This window comes from Meles meles, chromosome 8, assembly GCF_922984935.1.
Source record: "Meles meles chromosome 8, mMelMel3.1 paternal haplotype, whole genome shotgun sequence".
Taxonomy (NCBI): Eukaryota; Metazoa; Chordata; class Mammalia; order Carnivora; family Mustelidae; genus Meles; species Meles meles.
The window spans coordinates 65609260-65628154 of record NC_060073.1 but is presented as its reverse complement, the minus strand read 5'-3'; the positions used below and the strand labels follow the sequence as shown (position 1 = coordinate 65628154).

Below are 18895 nucleotides of genomic sequence, written 5' to 3'. Positions count from 1 at the left end.
CACAAATAAGAAGGGGATTTTCATTTTCGCTCTGTCTTGTCAGTAATGCTCCCACTTGCATATATGAAACCCATTTTTCCTCATCCAAAAGTTAAGATAAGATGAATTGACGTGGCTCTATTTTTCAAGTATATGATCACTACAGAGACATTAAAAGTATATTCAGGGGATGTCTTTTCCGGAAATTTCATGGGTTTCAAGTCTGGGGCTTGACCTCCCAATTCTTTAGAAAAAGCTAAAAATCATAGTTAAATTTGAGAAAGTGTCTATTTTTTTTTCCTATTTCTTTGAAAACAGTACTATCATTTTTGATCACTTCTACAATCATTATTTTATTCACTTCAGTGCCCCTTGTTTCTAAAGTCTCAAAACACATGTGGGAAATGCCAGCTCCTGATTACATCTGTAAAATTCCAACCTTGACCCCAAAGCTGTGATTGTTCAAGATGCCAGATACACAGAATTATTTACTAGGCTTCAGGAGAGCTGTCCAATCATATAAATCTCGATTCTTACACAAATCCTCCTTTGGGAATACAGACTGGAATAATACTGTGATGATGCAGTTGTTCAAGTGAGCCCAGCCAGATTTCATGATAAAAAGAGATGGTAAAGAAAGGCCACACAGTTTTCTGAGTTCTTTGTCCACTTTTCAATGGTAGCTCTCAGGTTTCTCGTTTGTAATCAGACGGTCCTTCACTGAGAGCTTAAAAAACCCTCACAAGTTGTCGGAGCCTGTTTGATAACCCTATCCTCGTCCTTCAAAGTACTCTCACACAACAGGACCTGGGACCTGACAGGACAGATGCTGGCAAGGACGAGAGAAAATGAATAGGGATCTACCCCAGGTTATCAGAGTTGATGGTCCTGAGAGATGTTAGCCCACACATGGAAGGGTTGGGAAACTAGAAGGAGGTCAGTAAGGCTTTGTGAGTCCCTCTCAGGTGGGTGCCATTGGCCATTTACTCATTGATCCTTCATCCAAAGCAAAGGGGATTAATCTATCCAAGGTCTTACAAGAACATCTCTTTGGTTGTTTATCAAACATCTGAAGAAGTTACATGATTATAAGCACCCCAACCATCACCTGCTATAACAATCCTTGTTTAATCTGGCTTGATGTGTACCAGTGATACAACTGTTAGAGCCATCTGAAGCTCCTGGAGAATGACGATGAAGAACCTCTTGCCACGTTCTCCACAACCTTTGATAGGGGGTCCTCGAAGATTCTTGGGATAAACTTTTCAAAACTTGTTTGGGTGCAGGCAAGTCAAGTAAAGAAATTTGCATGTTGAAGGCCATAGAAATGCTGAAGAGATCTAAGACCTCACAGACTCCGTGCCTTTTATCATAAATAGCTGTGCGCCTCCATTATCTCTAGCTTCTTGCATAGTGATGGGAATGGAGAAGGAGCTTAGGAAACGTGTGCAAATGTTGAAAAAATAAGCATAGCCTGAGAGGAAAGGGACTCTACTGTCATCAGCGGCATCCCAAAGTCCTGTGGAGAAAGATCCCAAAGTCCTGAGTCTATCATCCACAAGTGCAAACTCATGGACTTTGTGTCATCTTTCCTGAAAGTTACTATATTAAAATCATGGTGGATTTTTTTTAAGTGACTATACTCAAGGGCATATGAACCAAGATTTTCAAACAACAGAAGCAAGGGCAACAGTATGAACTTCTGCATGTGGCTTTTATAAATAAATGGCATTGGACTTCAAAGATCCAGTTACCCCTTTCGTCTTAAGTAGAAGGAAGCCCTATTCTGTTTGCAGAAAACTCTTGGATTTGGTATTGACCGGCCATTATCAGCTTCTGGACTCACCGTGTGGCTCAGGATCACTGTGTGACGGTGGTTTGTGGAACCAGAGCTTGGAGTTTCGAATGCCCATTTTGTCTCCTGAAACCCACAGCACTGTAACCTGAGTCTGCCTCAGTCACTTCCACTATCTGCTCTTCCTACCCATGATCTAGAGAAATTAGGAAGCATTTTTTAAAGGTATTAGAGTATTATTATACTTACACTTAATAGAGATTTTTCTTACTCATTTCTTAACAAATGACTTGGCCAAAAGGCATTAAAAGAGAGCTCTGTGAAGTCAGCCCTAGGCTTGGGGAGACTCGCCTGCAGAGGAGGTATAATCGGTCCTCACCACCAGAGCCAGCCTCGTCATCATTTCCAACCCATGAGAGAAGCTCCAGTTCTTCTGCAGCTGGGCGCAGGGATTACAACAATCTGTGATCATGTCTGTGTGCACAACTCAACAGATCCAAAAGCTGAGAACACAAACTGAGCCAGGAAGTTCAGGAGACCCTGTGTATTATTGTTCTCAGGTGACATTATCAAGGGAGGCGATGTCTAAGAGATTTTTAGGTCACCCTGAAAAATGAGATGAACAACTTGACTAAGACAGGCATGACAGATGAACCAAGAATCAAGAGTCTTCACCTTAGCCAGAGACACTTCCTGGGCTGTGCTACCCATGGGCCAGCCCTGTCTTTCATTATTCAGCATTTTCCAACTTTGTTTATACACTCTTGCTTTCATATGCCATTCTCCTCCACTTTCTTTCCTTCTGTCTTGTGCTCTCATGGACTCCATAAGAATGAAGGGGAAGCACGCAGGCCCAGTTAAATGCTCGTCTTCCCAATTTTCCACTTGGCTGTGCAGCCTCCAGGAGCAAATTTCTTCTAGAAACAAAGACCACATGGAAACCTCAACTAGACACATAGCCTCTCATCCACCTGTCTTTTGCGGCAAATATATATTGATGACCAGCAACAGTGTCTGTTCTACCCAGAGGACTGAAAAAATAAATTTTTATTTATTTTTTTTTTTTAGCGAAGAAAGGAAGAATGTTCTTGCAGTTGCTAGAACCCTAGGGCTTCCACATAAGGCCCCACCATTGCAGTCCAGTCCTACTTACGGGCTGTGGATTCATGTGTGCAAACAAGCTGAGGATGGAGGCCCCCCTGGTGGAAAACATAGCGCCCTTCAGGAGACGGCCGGCCGTTGGTCCGGCCATTGTGGGAGCCCATGTGGGAGCTGTAGAGAAAGGGGTGGGAGGGACGTCCCCCAGTAGCTATGAGGAGCCCAGGTGGGGAAAGTGAGACGGCAACTGACTGATGCCGGGAATGAAGAGGGCTGCTCTGCTTTCAAGACCCAGCCACATAGATGCACTATGGAGTTTATTTCAGAACAATGTTTGACACCCATCCTCAGAGAGAAGCAAAACCTTCGATTGCTGAGTGAGTCAAGGCTTGGGTGCAACCCCTCCACTGGAAGACAAACCGTACACCATTCTGTCTTTTGAGTTAGCAAGCATTGAGAAGTGGCCCGGTTTTCTTTTCTTTTTCTTATTTCTCACAGTGACATCCATTGACCCAACCTTACATTCTCCATAAGATGCACCAAGGAGAAATGCTTCTTACTTAGAACACCAAGCATTCTGCATTCGAGTCTGTGTGGACACATGTGTCCATGGAAAATTCAAGAATGGCAAACAGATAATCTGGTGGTATATTTGACCAAAGACTCAGTCCACTTCCCTAGTGCATATCAGAGATGATCCCAAGTTTGCATATGTCTAAGTTCCCGCTGCCAGGAAGCCCCTCTGCCCAGGTGGGGAACACTTGCTCTTTTATAGCTGCTTCCCCAACACGGAAGCTGCACACTCCTCTGGATAGACAAAGGGCAAGTTCTAGTGTTCCATGAAGTTGAATACCCATGACAGAGCAGGAGCATGGCCATGTCTGCACTTCCTGTCCTCCTTTTTCTCCTGTTTTCCCTAGCCATATGTCTTCTTATACATGATGACCTTTCCAAATCCCTAGGTCATAGAATGAGTTGAAGTTCCTTTTGACCCTTCCTGGAGAATGTGCTTGCTCTCCCTCCTTCTCTCTCATGTCATCTTGTCTTTGGTTTTATTTTTCCCCACCATGGCAGGTCTGTCCCAAACATGGGGCACATCCCCGCCCCCCAGTCCCCTGGGCACCTGGCATGGTTACGTACGTGGCAGGCAGTGTTGCACTTATTTGATCCTACATTAAATGTCCTGTCTTTTATTCCCCAAGCGCACTATCTGGATAGGGTAGTTAAAGGTATGGTCTTCCTTCCTCTATTTTCCTATTGTCTTTGTGTGTGTGTGTTTGTGTCTGAGCATAAAAGAAGAAACGTGTATATGAGCAATGTATATACACCGCAGAAGCATGGTGTCTAGATGCTGCCACATCCCCAGCTTTGTCCCAGCGTTTGCTCCCCAAAGGGGTTTTTGGTCACGAGGTGCTTGATATACCTGGAGCGTCATTCTTCCCCCTAAGTGCTCGCTCTGTCTGTGACATTACCATTGTGCTGTTGTCCTTCCTTCCACGTGCACACATACGCCCCCTCACTCGTTCTGCCCCATCTTCTGTCACCTTGCCCATCCCTTACAGCCCGTAGTCCATCGGAATTAAGATACTGAGGACCAGGGTGGGTGGCCTGAGAAAAGAAGAGGCTCCAGAGCAAGCTCAGAAGTCTGAGCAACTACATTACATTACTGTTGTCATGGTCCTTCATCCAACAACCACATATGAAGCACTCGCTAGTACTAGTGCTGTGTGCTAGGTGCTGTGACAGGCTCTGAGCGGTTGGGGACACAGACCCCTGACCTTGGGAAGTGGGTGGTCTGTTTGCTTGTTTTGTGTTTGTTTGTTTTTTTTCCTTTTCAGAGAAGCCCCAAGTTTGGTAAGATTTATGTTCGAGGAGTGTTCCCTATAGGCAAAGTAATTTCCTTTTCAACATCTTTACTAATTAGCTAGTGCCCCATTTACCCAAATAGGTCTGATTCCTCTAAGAGTAAGTCTGGAAAGATCAGATATGTGTGCACCCATATGTGGGTGCACAACCCCCCTGAGGAGACCCCAACCCCCCCGGGGGGAAATATCCTACAATATTCATCGTTTTATCCTGAAGTCCTAACTTATCACCTGGCACAGAGTACGTGCTCAGTGGTTAAGGAAGTATTTTTCCTTGTCAGACTGCCTGACAATGATCCCAAGTCCACCAGGTAATGAACTGGATGACCTTGGGCAAGTTACTTAACCTCCCTTCACTTGGGAGTCTTTGTACAATGAACTTGGTAACAGGACCTACCTCATAGGGTTGGCATTAGGATTAAGCAAAATAGGAATGTAACGTGTTTAGCAAACAGGCAGGGGTAATGCTCAAAAAACGTTAGTGATGCTATTTTATCATCATATTCTTATCCTCACCCTTAATTTGGAGAACTTCATTTGCCAGAGTCATTTTTGAAATTGTAAAGAAAATGGCTAAATTGGCTTTTAATAAGAGATAGCAACAGCTGTTTAAAAACTTATGGAATGGTTTTGGGGAAAACATAAATGACTGACTGCTTTCCAATCAGAACATCTTTGCCAAGTACAGGAAAGGTGTTAATGGGGCCCATCAGACAGATGCCTGGTGTTGAGAAGCGAGGGTCCTTGCATTTTACATGCTAGTCTTCAGCTGAGAATGTAGTCATTCCGGCAAGAGAGAGTAGTCCCTTTGAGCCTCTTTAAAACAGGAATCTCACACATGATCATTATCAGAGGAATCTTCGGTATGGATTAAATTTAATAATGTAACCATCTCTTTGGTAGAATTTTTTCATACTGTCTGAATTTTTTTCATATCCCTGAGTCTTAAGCAAGTTCTTTGAATTTTTTTAAGGGAGCAGATGTAACTATACTCATTTTATTGGAAAAGGAAGTTGTGGTTGAGGTAGTTGGGGAAGCCCACCCTGGGTCACCCTTGTGGTGAGCGCCAGAGCCAGGAGTTTGAATTTCCTGACCCAATCTGTATTTCCAGCATTCTGTCTTCTATCATCATTCACCAGGAATGTCCCATAATTTCTGGTATTCTTCCTCCAAGCCATGCCTTCCAAACTGGCACCCTCACCAGGAAGTGATATATATTCTCCCTCAAACCACCTGTTCTGATCTTTAGTTCAGAAAATATCACCAGACCTTTATTTGGATTAGGCTGATACATCATAACTTGCTCTAAAAGACAATTTTTTTAAACAAAATCTGTGTTTGAACCAGGCCCCCATCCTGCTGACTTTCTGGTAAAATGGGTTCTAATCCTTAAAAAAAAGGTTTCAGAGACCTGTACCGTGCAAACTTAGGACTTGTCTGAATAGAGTATCATGCCACCAAAGACGAGCCAACTTTTGTTCTTTGTTTTCCATTTGTGTCAGCAGTCACATGCTCGTGACAGATATGCTGAACTCCTCCTAAGCACCAGAAAATGTGCATACCGCACAACAGAAATGCTTCCTACTCTTGTATTGCTGCAGGCTAGCAGAGTAGACACTAATAAAACAATTCCAATGAGTGTGATGAGGGTTATGATGGGAGATGTCCAGGGGTCACCTTGCAAGAAGAACCCCCCAATTTAGGCAGGGCGTTATAGACCAAGATTGTGAACTTTAGGCAGAAGCATATGAGAAAGCCACTAAAGGTTATTAAATGTAGGATGGTCGCTTGATGATGACATTTGTGATTTGGAAGGATTAGTCTGGCCATAGTGGGGAAAAAAGAGTTGAGGGGGAGAAGTGGAGGGCAAACAGACCAATTAGGAGACTCTTGGCATCATGGAGATGGGAGATGATGGTGACCGTGTCTAGGGAAGTGACTGTAGGGATGAAAAAGTACAAGAGGACTGGACGGAGAGCCATAAAGAAATGGGACGTTCCGATATAGGATAGGGTTAATACACAGCTCCTTTGCCACTTAACTAAAAACTGTCTTCAAGGATTTGGAAAGCCTTCCTGTCATACCTGATGCTGGCTTCAAGGGGACTTCTTCATAGGCTTACACAGAAGGCTGAAGATAAAGTGGTCCCTTGTCATTTAAAGGGCATCTTTTCTTTTGAAAAGCTTAGGCCTTCCTAAACCTTGAAATTACATTATTTTGGTTCTAGCAAATGCCTGATGTGAGTCCTTCCAGAGGGGATTGTTAATGTCAGTTGGGTTCTCTGAATTATTGATGAGTCTCAGAGTTTGTAGAATTAATGAGCTTTAGTGGTGGGTAAGGATGGGCATTTTGCTTTAAGAAAGTCAGCAAGTCACCCCAGAGGAGGCTGCCTCATCCTGGCTAATGGGGGTGTGATCACTCCAGAAGAAACTGCTGGCTGAGAGCAAACCTCATTTAACCCACAGATACTCAGGTCCCTCTGAAACCCTGAAATGGAGAGGACAGTGCAGATCCCCAGGGTATAACTTGGTCCATTTGAGGAAACTAACAGTACTTAATGTGTTGCTGTGATTTCACATAGAGAGCTTCCCGTCCCCGAGAACACTCGCCCCCTCGGAGGTCTCTGAGCAGCACAGAATGTGTGCATTTGGCATCATGCACTAAGACAAGCTCACCAGAGAGGGGCTCCCAAAGAGGGCTTTGTGGAATGGAATCTTCCCCATTATTATAAGTGGTAATTGGGGAAAGAAAGTTCTGAGGTCAAATTGGAAATTGTCCTGATGATCAAATAAGCAGGTTTCTTCCTTGTAAGACCCTCGGAGCCTTTAAGGTATCAATGTTCAGTGTGACTTTCTAGAGTGAGATTATAGGATAAAATGTTTTCCAAACTTGACCACAGAAGCTTGGTTTTGAGGACCTCATGGAACTGGCATTCTGCAAAATTCACTTTGAGAAGTATTGCTTGAGAGTATGAGACCCATTGCAAGTCCTTACTGGAACAAAGTAAGGTATAGGTAAATAGAGTATAAAATTATCAAGGGCAGAGGATGTATCTCATCTCTGTATGCCCTAGAATGAAGACCCCCTCCCTGGCATCCTGTAGGTGCTGACTAAAGTTTTGAGCCTCTCTTTTGGGTCAGTTGTACTGGAAGGACCTAATACATCATCTTGTCTGAACCTTCATTTTCCAGATAAGAAAATTGAGGCCAAAAGAGGAAAAGTAACTTTGCAGAGATTCCACAAGTTAGGCAGCAGGTACCAGAACCCAGTCTCTTGTCTCATTCATTGATTCAACAAATACCCTTTGAGTACCTGCTGTGTGCAAGGCGCTGGATTAAAGCCAACATTGCCTTTATGGAGTTTATATTCTAATGGAGGGAATAAGACATTATACTAATTACAAAATTAATAATTTACATATACTTGGGACGCTTGCTTCCAGGGAGGACAGAGCACTAGGAAAGCATGAAGTAGTGGCCCTGGGCTGGGACTCGTGGCCTCGAATCCATCTTGCTGCCTCCCACTGAGCTGCATGTTAACCCCCATGACCATGTTGTTGGGCTTGTCTCAGCTCTCTCTGGCAAGGTTTGTATTATGAGGACCATAGCTCTTGACCCAGACGTTTATACAGTTGGGACTTGCGAAGGTTATTTCCTGGTTTTGTGAATCTCTTGGTGAAGTTACACAACATTAAGACAAATCAATTCAATAATAATAATAGCACCCGTCATTTATTGAATGCCTACTTAGGTTACCCACCATGCTAAATAATTAACAGGCATTATCTCATTAATCTTCCCAGCAACGCTTTGAATTAAGCATTACCTCCATCTTATAGATGACAATACTGAGGCAGAGAGAGCTAAATGATTTGCCAGTCATCCCATGGGTCTGCCCAGTTCCAAAGTCCACACTGTGTTACAGCACGTGGTTTTTAATTTACAATTTAGGATTAAGTGGTGTAAAATTGGAACTGCCTTAGAAAATCAGGATCTGAAAAAAATAACAAAAAGTTATTTATTTTTAAAGTAATTTATGTGAAGTGTCTAGCACAGTGGCAAGCCATGGTAGACCCTCAGTAGATGGCAACTGTCATTGTATCACTGTCCTGAAATCTCTAAACCAGCAGGTGGCAAACTACAGCACACAGACCTAATCTGGCCCGTCATCTGTTTTTGTAAATAAAGTTTTATCGAAACACAGCCGTCATTCATTGACGTATTGATATATGTTACATCTGGCTGCTTTCCCACTACAATAGCAGATATGAGTAATTGCAACTGAGACCCTATGGCTCACAAGCCTAAAATATTTATTATCTGAGCCTTCACAGACAAGGTTGGGTGACATTGACCTAGACAAGTGCCTCAAGTCTCTACATTGCCATTCTGTGAGCCTATGTGAGGTTATGGGTGCAATCCATGCTAGTGTATGCCTTCTACTTAAAATAGGAGGTAAAAGTCAGTAGAAGACTCATATACTGTCTTTAAGCTGTAAGTCAGACTTTGTGCATCATGCATACATTATATTATTTAATCTCCCGAGCAACCCCATTGTATAAGTAGGCTGAGGCTCAAAGAAACTAAACAAAGTCATAAAACCCACCAAGTGGCGAACCAGGCAGGTAAGGCATCCAGGCTTATACTCTTTGCCACTGATGGGAGGCTACATCTTGGAGCAGGAGAAAGCAATCTACTACCCTTCTTAACAATTGGACTCAACTTCCTTCCTCCAAGACTGATTTCAAATACAAATGAAGCTCCGTTGAAAGGCCGTCCCACTGGATGGATAAACATCTAAATGGGACTAGTTGGGGAAAGAGGGGGTCTCTCATTGTTTGGACCAGGAAGGGTGGCTGGTATTGGGAGCCGGGTCCGGATGCCTGGCTGATCACCTGCATGCCACAGCACTGTCCCTACGCTTGTACACCTGCTGTCCCGGTCACCTGCGGGGAGCCATGCTGGTGGCTTCCCACCCTTCCCAATAGGCTTCTGCAAGAATCCCTGCTAGGCTTGGAGTGCACAGTCAATAACTGTTTCTTCCTTTGAATGACAAACAGGTGGCCAGAGTGATTGATTGGCTGCTGTCTGAACATCTCAAATACAAATGAACAGGTTCTTTTTCTTTTACTTTGTAATAAAAGCCAACTACTAACAGGCCTTGAAACACTAAAGTTTTATATTCTAATTGGTGGGTCATTCAGGGCATCACTGCCTCGGCCTGCATCTTGTATTGGACAGCTACATTCACCCTTGTCCCGTTTAAGAATAAGTGGTCAATTTTCAGTTATTTTGTGGCATAAATGTTATAAATTTACTTTATAGCCATCTTTGTAGCAGTTTGCTGCTCATAATAAATTTAGTTTTATAGATGACTTTGACATCCATACCCTTCCCTGAGACTGCGTAGGGCCAGAGAGAAGACACAGAAGGCAGGCCAATGAAAGGTGGTTTTGTGGGGGTTTTTGTTTGGGGTTTGTTTTTTTTGTTGTTGTTTTTGGTGGTTTTTTTTTTTTTTTTTTTTTTTTTTTTTTTGGTAGCCTCTCTGAGGAAGGAGTTGGCAGGAGTTAAAATGAAGACTTGAATGAAAACCAAGGGCCAAAGAGAAGCTGAAGTGAGCCATGTAATTTAACAGATTCTCAGACATAGATTTCTGAGCCATGAACTCAAAAGAGAAGGGTTCAAAAGGGTGGTAATAAAAAACCTGTAAATCTACTCGACTGGTAAGGATAATTCCCTACCTTATGATATGGGCAAGGTGGGACCACGGCGGAATTAAACATCGCCTGACCCTTCTTGATTCTGTCACCCAAGGTTCCCTCAGACAACGGCCCCTCCCGTATCCGGTTCCCACCAGGCTGTGTACCTCTCCCCAAGAGCATTTAGCAGTGGAATATTTTGCTTATACAAATCTGTCTTCTCTGGTAGTCTGCATGCCCCCCAAGAATAAGAAGTAGGTCTTGTCCATCTCTCTACCTGCTGTACTAGCCCAGAGAGAGAAGGTGCTTAATACATGACAGGCACCCGGATAGACAGATGAACAACACTGGGGAAGGGCAGCCTGCCCATAGCTGCGTTTGCAGTCCCAGACAGCCCTAGATCATCACTCTCATGGCAGTCGTCGGGGTCCTCTGCATGCAGAACCCTCTTCCTAGTTGCAATAGAGAAGATGGGAAGGAGAAGACCCAAGGGCTCTTCCTCAAAGCAAAGACAGTTGTTCAGGAGAAAATGGGACAAAATAAGTGAAAAACCGAGGGTCCGGTACAAGTAACAGTACAACAGTACTTCCCCCAGTAAAAAGATAGCCCTTCTAGAATGAGACCCAGAAGTGCCAAGGGAACATAAGGCGTAAATGGAGAGGTGATTCCTTTGTTTCAAACACCTCCTAGAAATGGCAAAAACACACGTGAACATGGAGCAAGGATCAGGCAGAAGTTTCTGTCAGTCACCCATCAGGCCCATATCCACAGACTCGCCCTTGGGAATCCTGATCACTTTTCCAAGGGGAATGTTTCAGGCCTCCCGGGGTGCTGAGGGCGTCGACGTGCTGGTGGCCCTGAGAGCAGTTCCCGAGCAGGCAGGAGGAGCACGAGTGTGTGTGACTGCAGGTGGCTGCGGACGGTCAGAGCTCCATGCTGTATGCTTTGCCTTGCAGAGGGTTGCCCTGGCTTGTGCAACGGCAATGGCAGATGTACCCTGGACCTAAACGGCTGGCACTGCGTCTGCCAGCTGGGCTGGAGAGGAGCGGGCTGCGACACGTCCATGGAAACTGCCTGCGGTGATGGCAAAGACAACGATGGAGGTAGGTCCCCGGCCCTGGGGACGCCGTGCAGCTTGGGCGGGGGTCGGGCGCGGGTCCAGGGCAACAGGTGCGCACCAAACTGCACATGTGCTGGAAGGAATGAGTACATGTCTCTGGTTGTTCCATCTTAATTAATTTAAATGAAATAACCGAAATGAAATTAATGGCCATCTGACAGCCAGTGGAGAGGATAAGGCATATGGAAGAAAGAATTTTCTAGCAATTCAATAGTGGGATGTGTTGCCTGGCACAGTTGTGCAATCCCCCTGACTGGAAATGGACAAGAAGAGGCCCGTCCAGTTTTGTGTCACAGAAAGTAGCAGAAAGGATGCTTCTCCTGCTGAGGCAGGTTGAATTACCTTCGGTTATGATGCCTTCTCCCCTGATTCTGGTAGTAACCCCCACCAAGCCACCTTTGCCCCCACAACCCCTGGCCCTGGGGGGTTTTCCTAGAATGGGTCTTAGTTTATTGGGTTTTTTCTAGTGCTGCACACTCCAGACCCTAAGGAAGAGAGGCCTAGTCTTGTGGAATATTTCTCAGCTGGGAGAGAAGAGACCAGGGTGCCAATCCCTGTCGATCCCCTGTGTATCCCTAAGCAAGTTACTTGATGTCTCTGGGCCTCACACTCTTTATCCATGCAATGGGCAATTAGATCATGAGGACCTTCCAATCTTTAGATTGACCCTAGCATTAGCCTTCTTTCTTCTGTTGTGTTAGTTGAATAAATATTATCACAATGTGCTCTACTCTCCCTTAGAAGACAGACTGATTCTTCCTGACTCTCCTAATCTCAGGGGGTTAGTAGGAGAGATTAAAAAGATAGAGAAATGAAAAAAATTTGAAACCATCGACCATTCCTTTCTAACAATGGCCTGACAGCTGGCCTGGTCCTAACGTGTTTATGCAGCACCTAAACATGGATGCTCAGGGACTTGCATCATGGATGCATACGGCACGGAGTAGGAAATCAGTAGGCCACCTCCTCAGCACCCCAACCTCTGGGAATTTTCTACTTAGAATGACTCTGCCATCTCAGAGTGCCATATGGATTAAAAGGCCACAAGTGTTTATTGTGGTTATTCTAATTTGTTTACCTTCTATCTCTCCAGCAGCCCGGAAAGGGCTACTGCAGACCACCGAGCTTGGTCTAACTGGCTTTCGGTCCATCCACCTGCTGCCTGCCTCCAGGAGGTGATCAGGCCTACGTGCCTGGGTCTGGGCCCAGTGGAGTAGTTGTCCACAAGGAGCTCATGGGGTTGAGCCTTGGTAGCTCAGCAGAAACAGTGGGTCCAAGTTCTCCTCTTATGACTTTGCAGGGTTGAAATGTCCCTTCATCAACATGAACGCTACCAAGTCTATTAATTCTTATACTCCATAAATATCCACAGTTCCTCCTGTGGGTCCAGGCCCTAGGCCAGGCACAGAGATGACAAAATCTTCTCACTGTGCTCTAGGAATTCAGGTGGGGAAGGAAAAACCCACAGTGAAGGTCTAGTGGACAGTGCGAATGCTGTGCAGACTTATATATTGGTTAGTGTGGGAGCAAGGAAACATTCACCAGGGAGGTGATACTTGAGTAGACAGGTATTTCTTGGAAAGGAAAGGGCTTTCTGGGGTGCCTGGTTGGCTCAGTCTTTAAGCATCTGCCTTTGGCTCAGGTCATGATCCCAGGGTCCTGGGATCGAACCCCACATCAGGCTACCTGCTCGGCCAGAAGCCTGCTTCTCCCACTCCCCTTGCTTGTGTTCCCTCTCTTGGTGTCTCTCTCTCTCTCCCTGTCAAATAAACAAATAATCTTTTAAAAAATTAAAAGATTATTTAAAAGATTATTTTTTAATCTTTTTTAAAATTTTTTAAAAGATTATTATTTAAAAGATATTAAAAGATTATTTAAAAAATTTAAAATTTTTTAATTTTAAAAAATTAAAAGATTATTATAAAAAAAAAAAAAGGAAAGGACTTTCTGATCAGAGAGATCATCATGGGCAAAGTGGAGCAAGACACAGCTAGGGCCCCAAGCATCCCTGTCTTCAGGCAAGAAAAAGTGCAATAATATTTGTTCTTCATAGGAAAGAGATGTCAGCCTAAAATATCTGCATCTCTCCTCAGCCTTCTTCACTTTGCCTGTAGAGGCAATTCTCATGACCAACAATAACTTCATGTAATTAGAAGAGGGGACAAGAGTTGCACCATGAAGTCATTCCCCTGTCAAGAAGGCAGGGTCTTGGCCAAAGCCCTCAAACAGCTGTTGAGCATCTGGCAGCCAAAGAACTGAGTGGCCTTGAGAAATGTGGGGAAAGGGCACACATACAAGAATAGGTCCTGGAAGACGTTTCCCCTGTTCCCTCACGTGAAGCACACATGTGTATCCTGTTGGCCATCCTTCAGCCAGCTCTCTCGGGGCTAGAAGTCACCAGTGTTACATAGGGCACGAGCACGCAGGAGCCCAGAGCCCCACAGCTCCGGTGGGTGAAAGAGCTTCCCGTCATAAGAAATGGGGTTAATTCAGGCCCTGGGGAAATGGGGTCTCCTCCAGCCATTGTGATAGATGAACCAGGAAGGACTAGAAAGGAACTATCAAAAAATCCTCAGTTGCAGGAAATGACACCTCTTGCCTTTATGGAGCATTTTATAGACTGGAACAAACTTTTCCATATCTCTCAGCAAAGCCACGTGATAGCACTGTAGCCCGAGTTCTTTGACTCACTCAACAAACATTAACTGAATGTCTGCTCTGCATCAGGCCCCGTTCTGGGTCCTGGGACCTCAGAGACAAATAAGACACAGTCCCTGTGCCTTGTGCAGTTCACAGTCTGGAGGGAGAGATAAGAAGCCTGCAGTTGCATTGCAGGGGGAGAATTGCCATGGGGAAGGGGCATCCACTCATTGAACTAATATTATCAAATGCTTGAGTATCCTACTGGGAACTGTGATATGGTCCCTGTCCTGTGAGGCTTCTAGTCCAGCCTGGAAGACACCCATGGGCCATCATGGTTGGAAAGACAACTAGCTGGGGAGACCAGATGGATAAAAAAAAGGGGGGGGGAACCTGGGGTTCTTAACTGTAAAATGAGGAAATGTCTCAGGCACGGTCCTCTCAGTTTGGTGGGCTCTCCACCCATTGGGGGAGCCAAGGAGATGGTGCACAAGATCCCAGATTTGCAGGGTAGCACAGATGAAATAGCCATGAAGAGAAGACTGTCCCAAGCACTAGAGAGGGCAAGGCTGTCCTCACCGGCCTATTCCTCTGTGTCTTGGCCAAATAGGGACAGTTTTCATGGAGGGAGTAATGGGCCAGGCTCACAGGGGTGAGCCATATTTAGGACTGGTCTGTTTTCAGTTCGGTCAAGCACACATTGGCTGGGCTTCTCCTGTCCACAAGGCACCATGTTCCTTTCTGAGGAGATAAAAAGAACCAGTGAACATGGCCTGATCTTTCTCCCTCAGGAAGCCCACAGTCATTTGCACGAAATTGCTCTCCTAACAACTAAATCTAGTGGAGGCAGAATGGAATAAATGCTTTTATTTTAGCCAGGATGTGAGACACAGCATAATCCAGATGAAGTCAGGGACAGGGGAAGGTGCTAGAGTCTAGCTGGCAGACTCTTACTTCTCATGTAACTCAGGAGCTTGGAGCAGGGGTTACCAGAGTTGAATGCCGAGTAACAGGACTGTAAAAGACACAGAACGGGGACTCTGGCTCCCTCCTTCTACCCGCTGCGTGTTGTAGAAAGGGCATGTTACATCACGCACATCAGTGTCACACACAAAGTCAGTGCCGTGGCCTAAACTTGGGACCTAAGACTCTTGAGCCATTCCACACGCCTTTGTGCCCCCAGAGCTCTCCTACCTTACAGTGGTTCATCCTCCCCCTAGAAATGCACTGCGAGGACTTCCTCAAACTTAAAGGAGCTGCCATGTTCCCAAAGCCGACCAGAGGCTGAGAATGATAACTCGTGTGTCATTTTACGGTTTGCAAAGCAATTGTGCATCCACTCCACAGACTCGATGGCTGTGGTGTTACCCTTCCTGTTTCTGTATGAGGAGGAAGTCTGCCCAGCTTGGGGGGGGGGGGGGGTGGCAGAAACTGCCATCCTCTGTGCGGTTCTGGCCACATTAGAGCTTTTCAGTGTGTCTGGACCTCAGACTCATGGTTCCATCAAAAACCCAACCGTTGGCTCTTCAAGCTATCTGGAAACTGGTGGCTTCTCTTCTTTCCCACTTTGCTAGGCCTAAAGCAGTCCTTTCCAAATTAAACCTGAATTTCAAGCTTCATTAAGAATGCTGTTGCAGTATTTTTAAACTGTGAGACAAAAAAAGGAAAAAAGTTAACAGTATGGCTGAGTTGGGTTTAGCGTTATTTGTTTGTTTTCATTCGTGGTGATTGTGTAGATTTGAAAACAGAACACAGGTCCTGACTGTGACTCAGTGACAACCCCCCCCTCCCCCCGCCAGTCCGCTGATCCTCTCTCTGGACTCCCCTCACCCTTACGTGCCTCCAGATGTCACCAGAGCACTGGCCAGTAAGGGACCAACGAAGCCAGCAGGCAGAGAGGCCCTAACCCACTTGACCAGGAGATGTGCCTCCTTTGTGCCCTTCGGTCTGTGAAAACCTCCCGAAGTGCTGAATTGTGTCTTCTCAGCTGTGACACAGAGACGCTCTGATGGGGCATGTTCATTTCTTGCCCGTTTTAGAGATGGTGAAACTGTGGCCCAAACATGCGAAGGGTCTGTAAAATGAGAATAAGAATGCCTGCCCTGCGGGGTCGCGCTGTGAGGATGGCAGGTGGGCTCACTGTGCCCGAGAGGCAGCACAGCCCGGCGATGAAAAGTGCAGGATCTCTTCCCAGACCGCCGGGATTTCAACCCTGGCTCTCCCGTTTGCTCCCTCTCTCTAAGCCTCAGTCCCTCACCGGCAAGGGTCAGTTCCCATTCTCCTGCACCTTACTGCCTGGAAGCACAGAAGCATATTTATGATAGATAAATGTATGTACATATATCCATATATAAATAATTATTTTTAAAAATTGGAATACGTTCTTCATGAAATTTTACACACTACTTATTTCACGTCAGATCACAATGTGTCTCTGCATGTAATAGTGTATTTTGACCTTTTTCATCTCTTGATTAAAATTCGTATCCCAAACTGTCCCACGCTCCTTGCTAGAAGGGAAATAATTCCAGTGTACGTAAAAGAAGGCAGAAGCCATAGTTTAGAGAGCATCCGCAGGTGCCAGGCACCATGCTGGGTGCTCTGTGGACGCAATGTCCAGCCCTTCGCAAACAGACATGCAGGACAGAGATTTCAATGTCACACTGTGGATCTGCAGGAAAGCTAGGATTAGAACGGAATGGGTGCTTCCAAAGAAAAGAAACTAGAATATAAAGTCCCCTGGAATCTTAAAACAACCAGACCCCTTTGGATGAAGGATTTGTAAGCAGCTTCAAGGTGTGATAATCTCTTCAGGCACTGTCCGTCCCATGAGAAACGATGGTGAATTGCAATACAGATCATTGATAGATGCCACCTGGAAGGAGGAATTTCAGAACAGAGAGCAAAGCTCTCTGCCCTCCCTCCCCTTCTCCATCTCCCGCTGCTGGAATGGAGAGCTCCCACAAAGCCATAGAATTTGGTCACCCTTCAGACTGTCTCTAAACCACATTTCTTGTGATAAGAGACAAGAGAGAAATTGACATTTAAAAATCCTGTGTTGCAAGGGGCAGATAGAGATTTTGAAAGCCTTTTTAAAGAAGGCACAGAGTCTATTATAGCAAATGACAAAAACTTCTCCCAGATGTGTACAGAGCGGGGAGGCCCATTCCACGCCCCATCCCCAGGGCCTCCCTGGATGCTGTTCCCGGGCTGCTGTAAGGCCACTCTATGGCCACAGAGAGATGAGGTTGGTGGCTGGGCTGTGGAGCGGGGGCAGCAGCTAAGCCCACAGAGAGAGAAGGACGTTGTCTTCTCTCGCTGTCCGCGGAGTCGTTGAGTATAAGGACCATGCAAACAACTACAACACAAAGTTTGCTCGTCCATGAATTTCCCACACCTGCTCCCATCTCTGTTCTCCTTTCAGCTGGCTCACGTCCACCCCTCTGGTCCCAGTTCATGCATTCCATCCTCCAGGATACAGCCCAGCCTGCAGCCCAAGCTGGGTTCCCACCTTCCGGCTTCCATGGCCCCATCTCTTTCTTCTTCCCCAGCACTCTGTTGTGCCAGAGGCGTGACGGTCTTCTCCCTGTCTGTCCACACAACGGGTTCCGAAGGGATGGGCCTGTCCCCATGCCTCCTTTCTAAGGAGAGCAACGAGCTCTTTCCAGGGTGGGGACTGGCTTCCACCACACCCCCACAGCCCGACCAAAGCAATTGAGCTGCTTGCCTCTGGGGTCCTCAGATCATCATTCATTCCTTTGTTCATTCATCCAACAAGTTTGATGCTCACTGTGTACAAGGCGCCATGCTCCGCGTTTGGGGTAGAGAGGTCAACAAGTCCATTCCTGCCCTCTGTGGAGGAACTAGAATGCCCAAAGCACAGGCAGAGAAAGATGTAGACTCTGGCATAGTGCCTAATGGCTGGACTTGCAGAAAGAAAAGAAACCAAATTCCCAGCTCTGCCACACTTCACTGCAGGATGACACTGAGTCGGTTACTGAACCCAAGCTCCAGGGTCCTCGTCTGTAAAGCCAAGAAGGCTAGCTGAGCCACCACCTTCGATAGGACCCTCCGGCACACCCTTGGCTTTCTGAGGGAGTTGCAGCTGGCCAGCCACCAGGAGAGATGGGCCCACAGCATGGAAAGGCCAGGTGGTTAGGTCAGGCAACCCCAGAGGCTGCCCCATGACCCCGAGCCTAACTGAGGAGGACACCAACATCAGGCGTGGAGGGAGTCCCCCAGGGCCCCACTGCTCAATGGTAGCTGTTAGGATCACAAAATGAGCAGGAAGCCACTGCTACTCAGGACCAGGGACATGGCAGGGGACCTCGCCCATCCCTGTGCCATAGCACCTGTCTGCAGAGGGGGCTCTGGGGAATGGCCACCAGAGTGGGGAGGACCCCAGAACTTCACTGAATGACTCATTTACTCTTTACAGACAGGAACCCACCAGCAATGCTGAGGAACTGGCAGAACTCACTCTCCTGGTTTCGCATGAACAAATGATGTCTCAGGGGGTAGGAAGGGGTGTGCCCAAGGTCTCACAGCGAGAAAGTGACACAGCCAGGGGGGGAGCTGGCTCTTCAGGCTTCTAGCCTGATTTTTTTCTCCTCTCCTGTTCCCCACTCCCTGGTTCTCAAGGTCACTTGACACCCACCAGCAGAGCAGGCACTGAGGAGGGGGCTGGAGGAAACAGCGTG

At 46.2% G+C, this 18895-nt stretch overlaps 1 protein-coding gene across 1 annotated transcript in view; it reads left to right on the top strand.

Annotated features, from left to right (window-relative positions):
• TENM4 (teneurin transmembrane protein 4) overlaps positions 1–18895 on the top strand; it is a 593562-nt gene that overhangs the window by 474244 nt on the left and 100423 nt on the right. Inside the window, exons 18-19 of the mRNA XM_046016487.1 lie at positions 4075–4101; positions 11392–11538. Coding sequence (XP_045872443.1) covers positions 4075–4101; positions 11392–11538 — 174 coding nt within the window. The remainder of the gene's footprint in view (positions 1–4074; positions 4102–11391; positions 11539–18895) is intronic.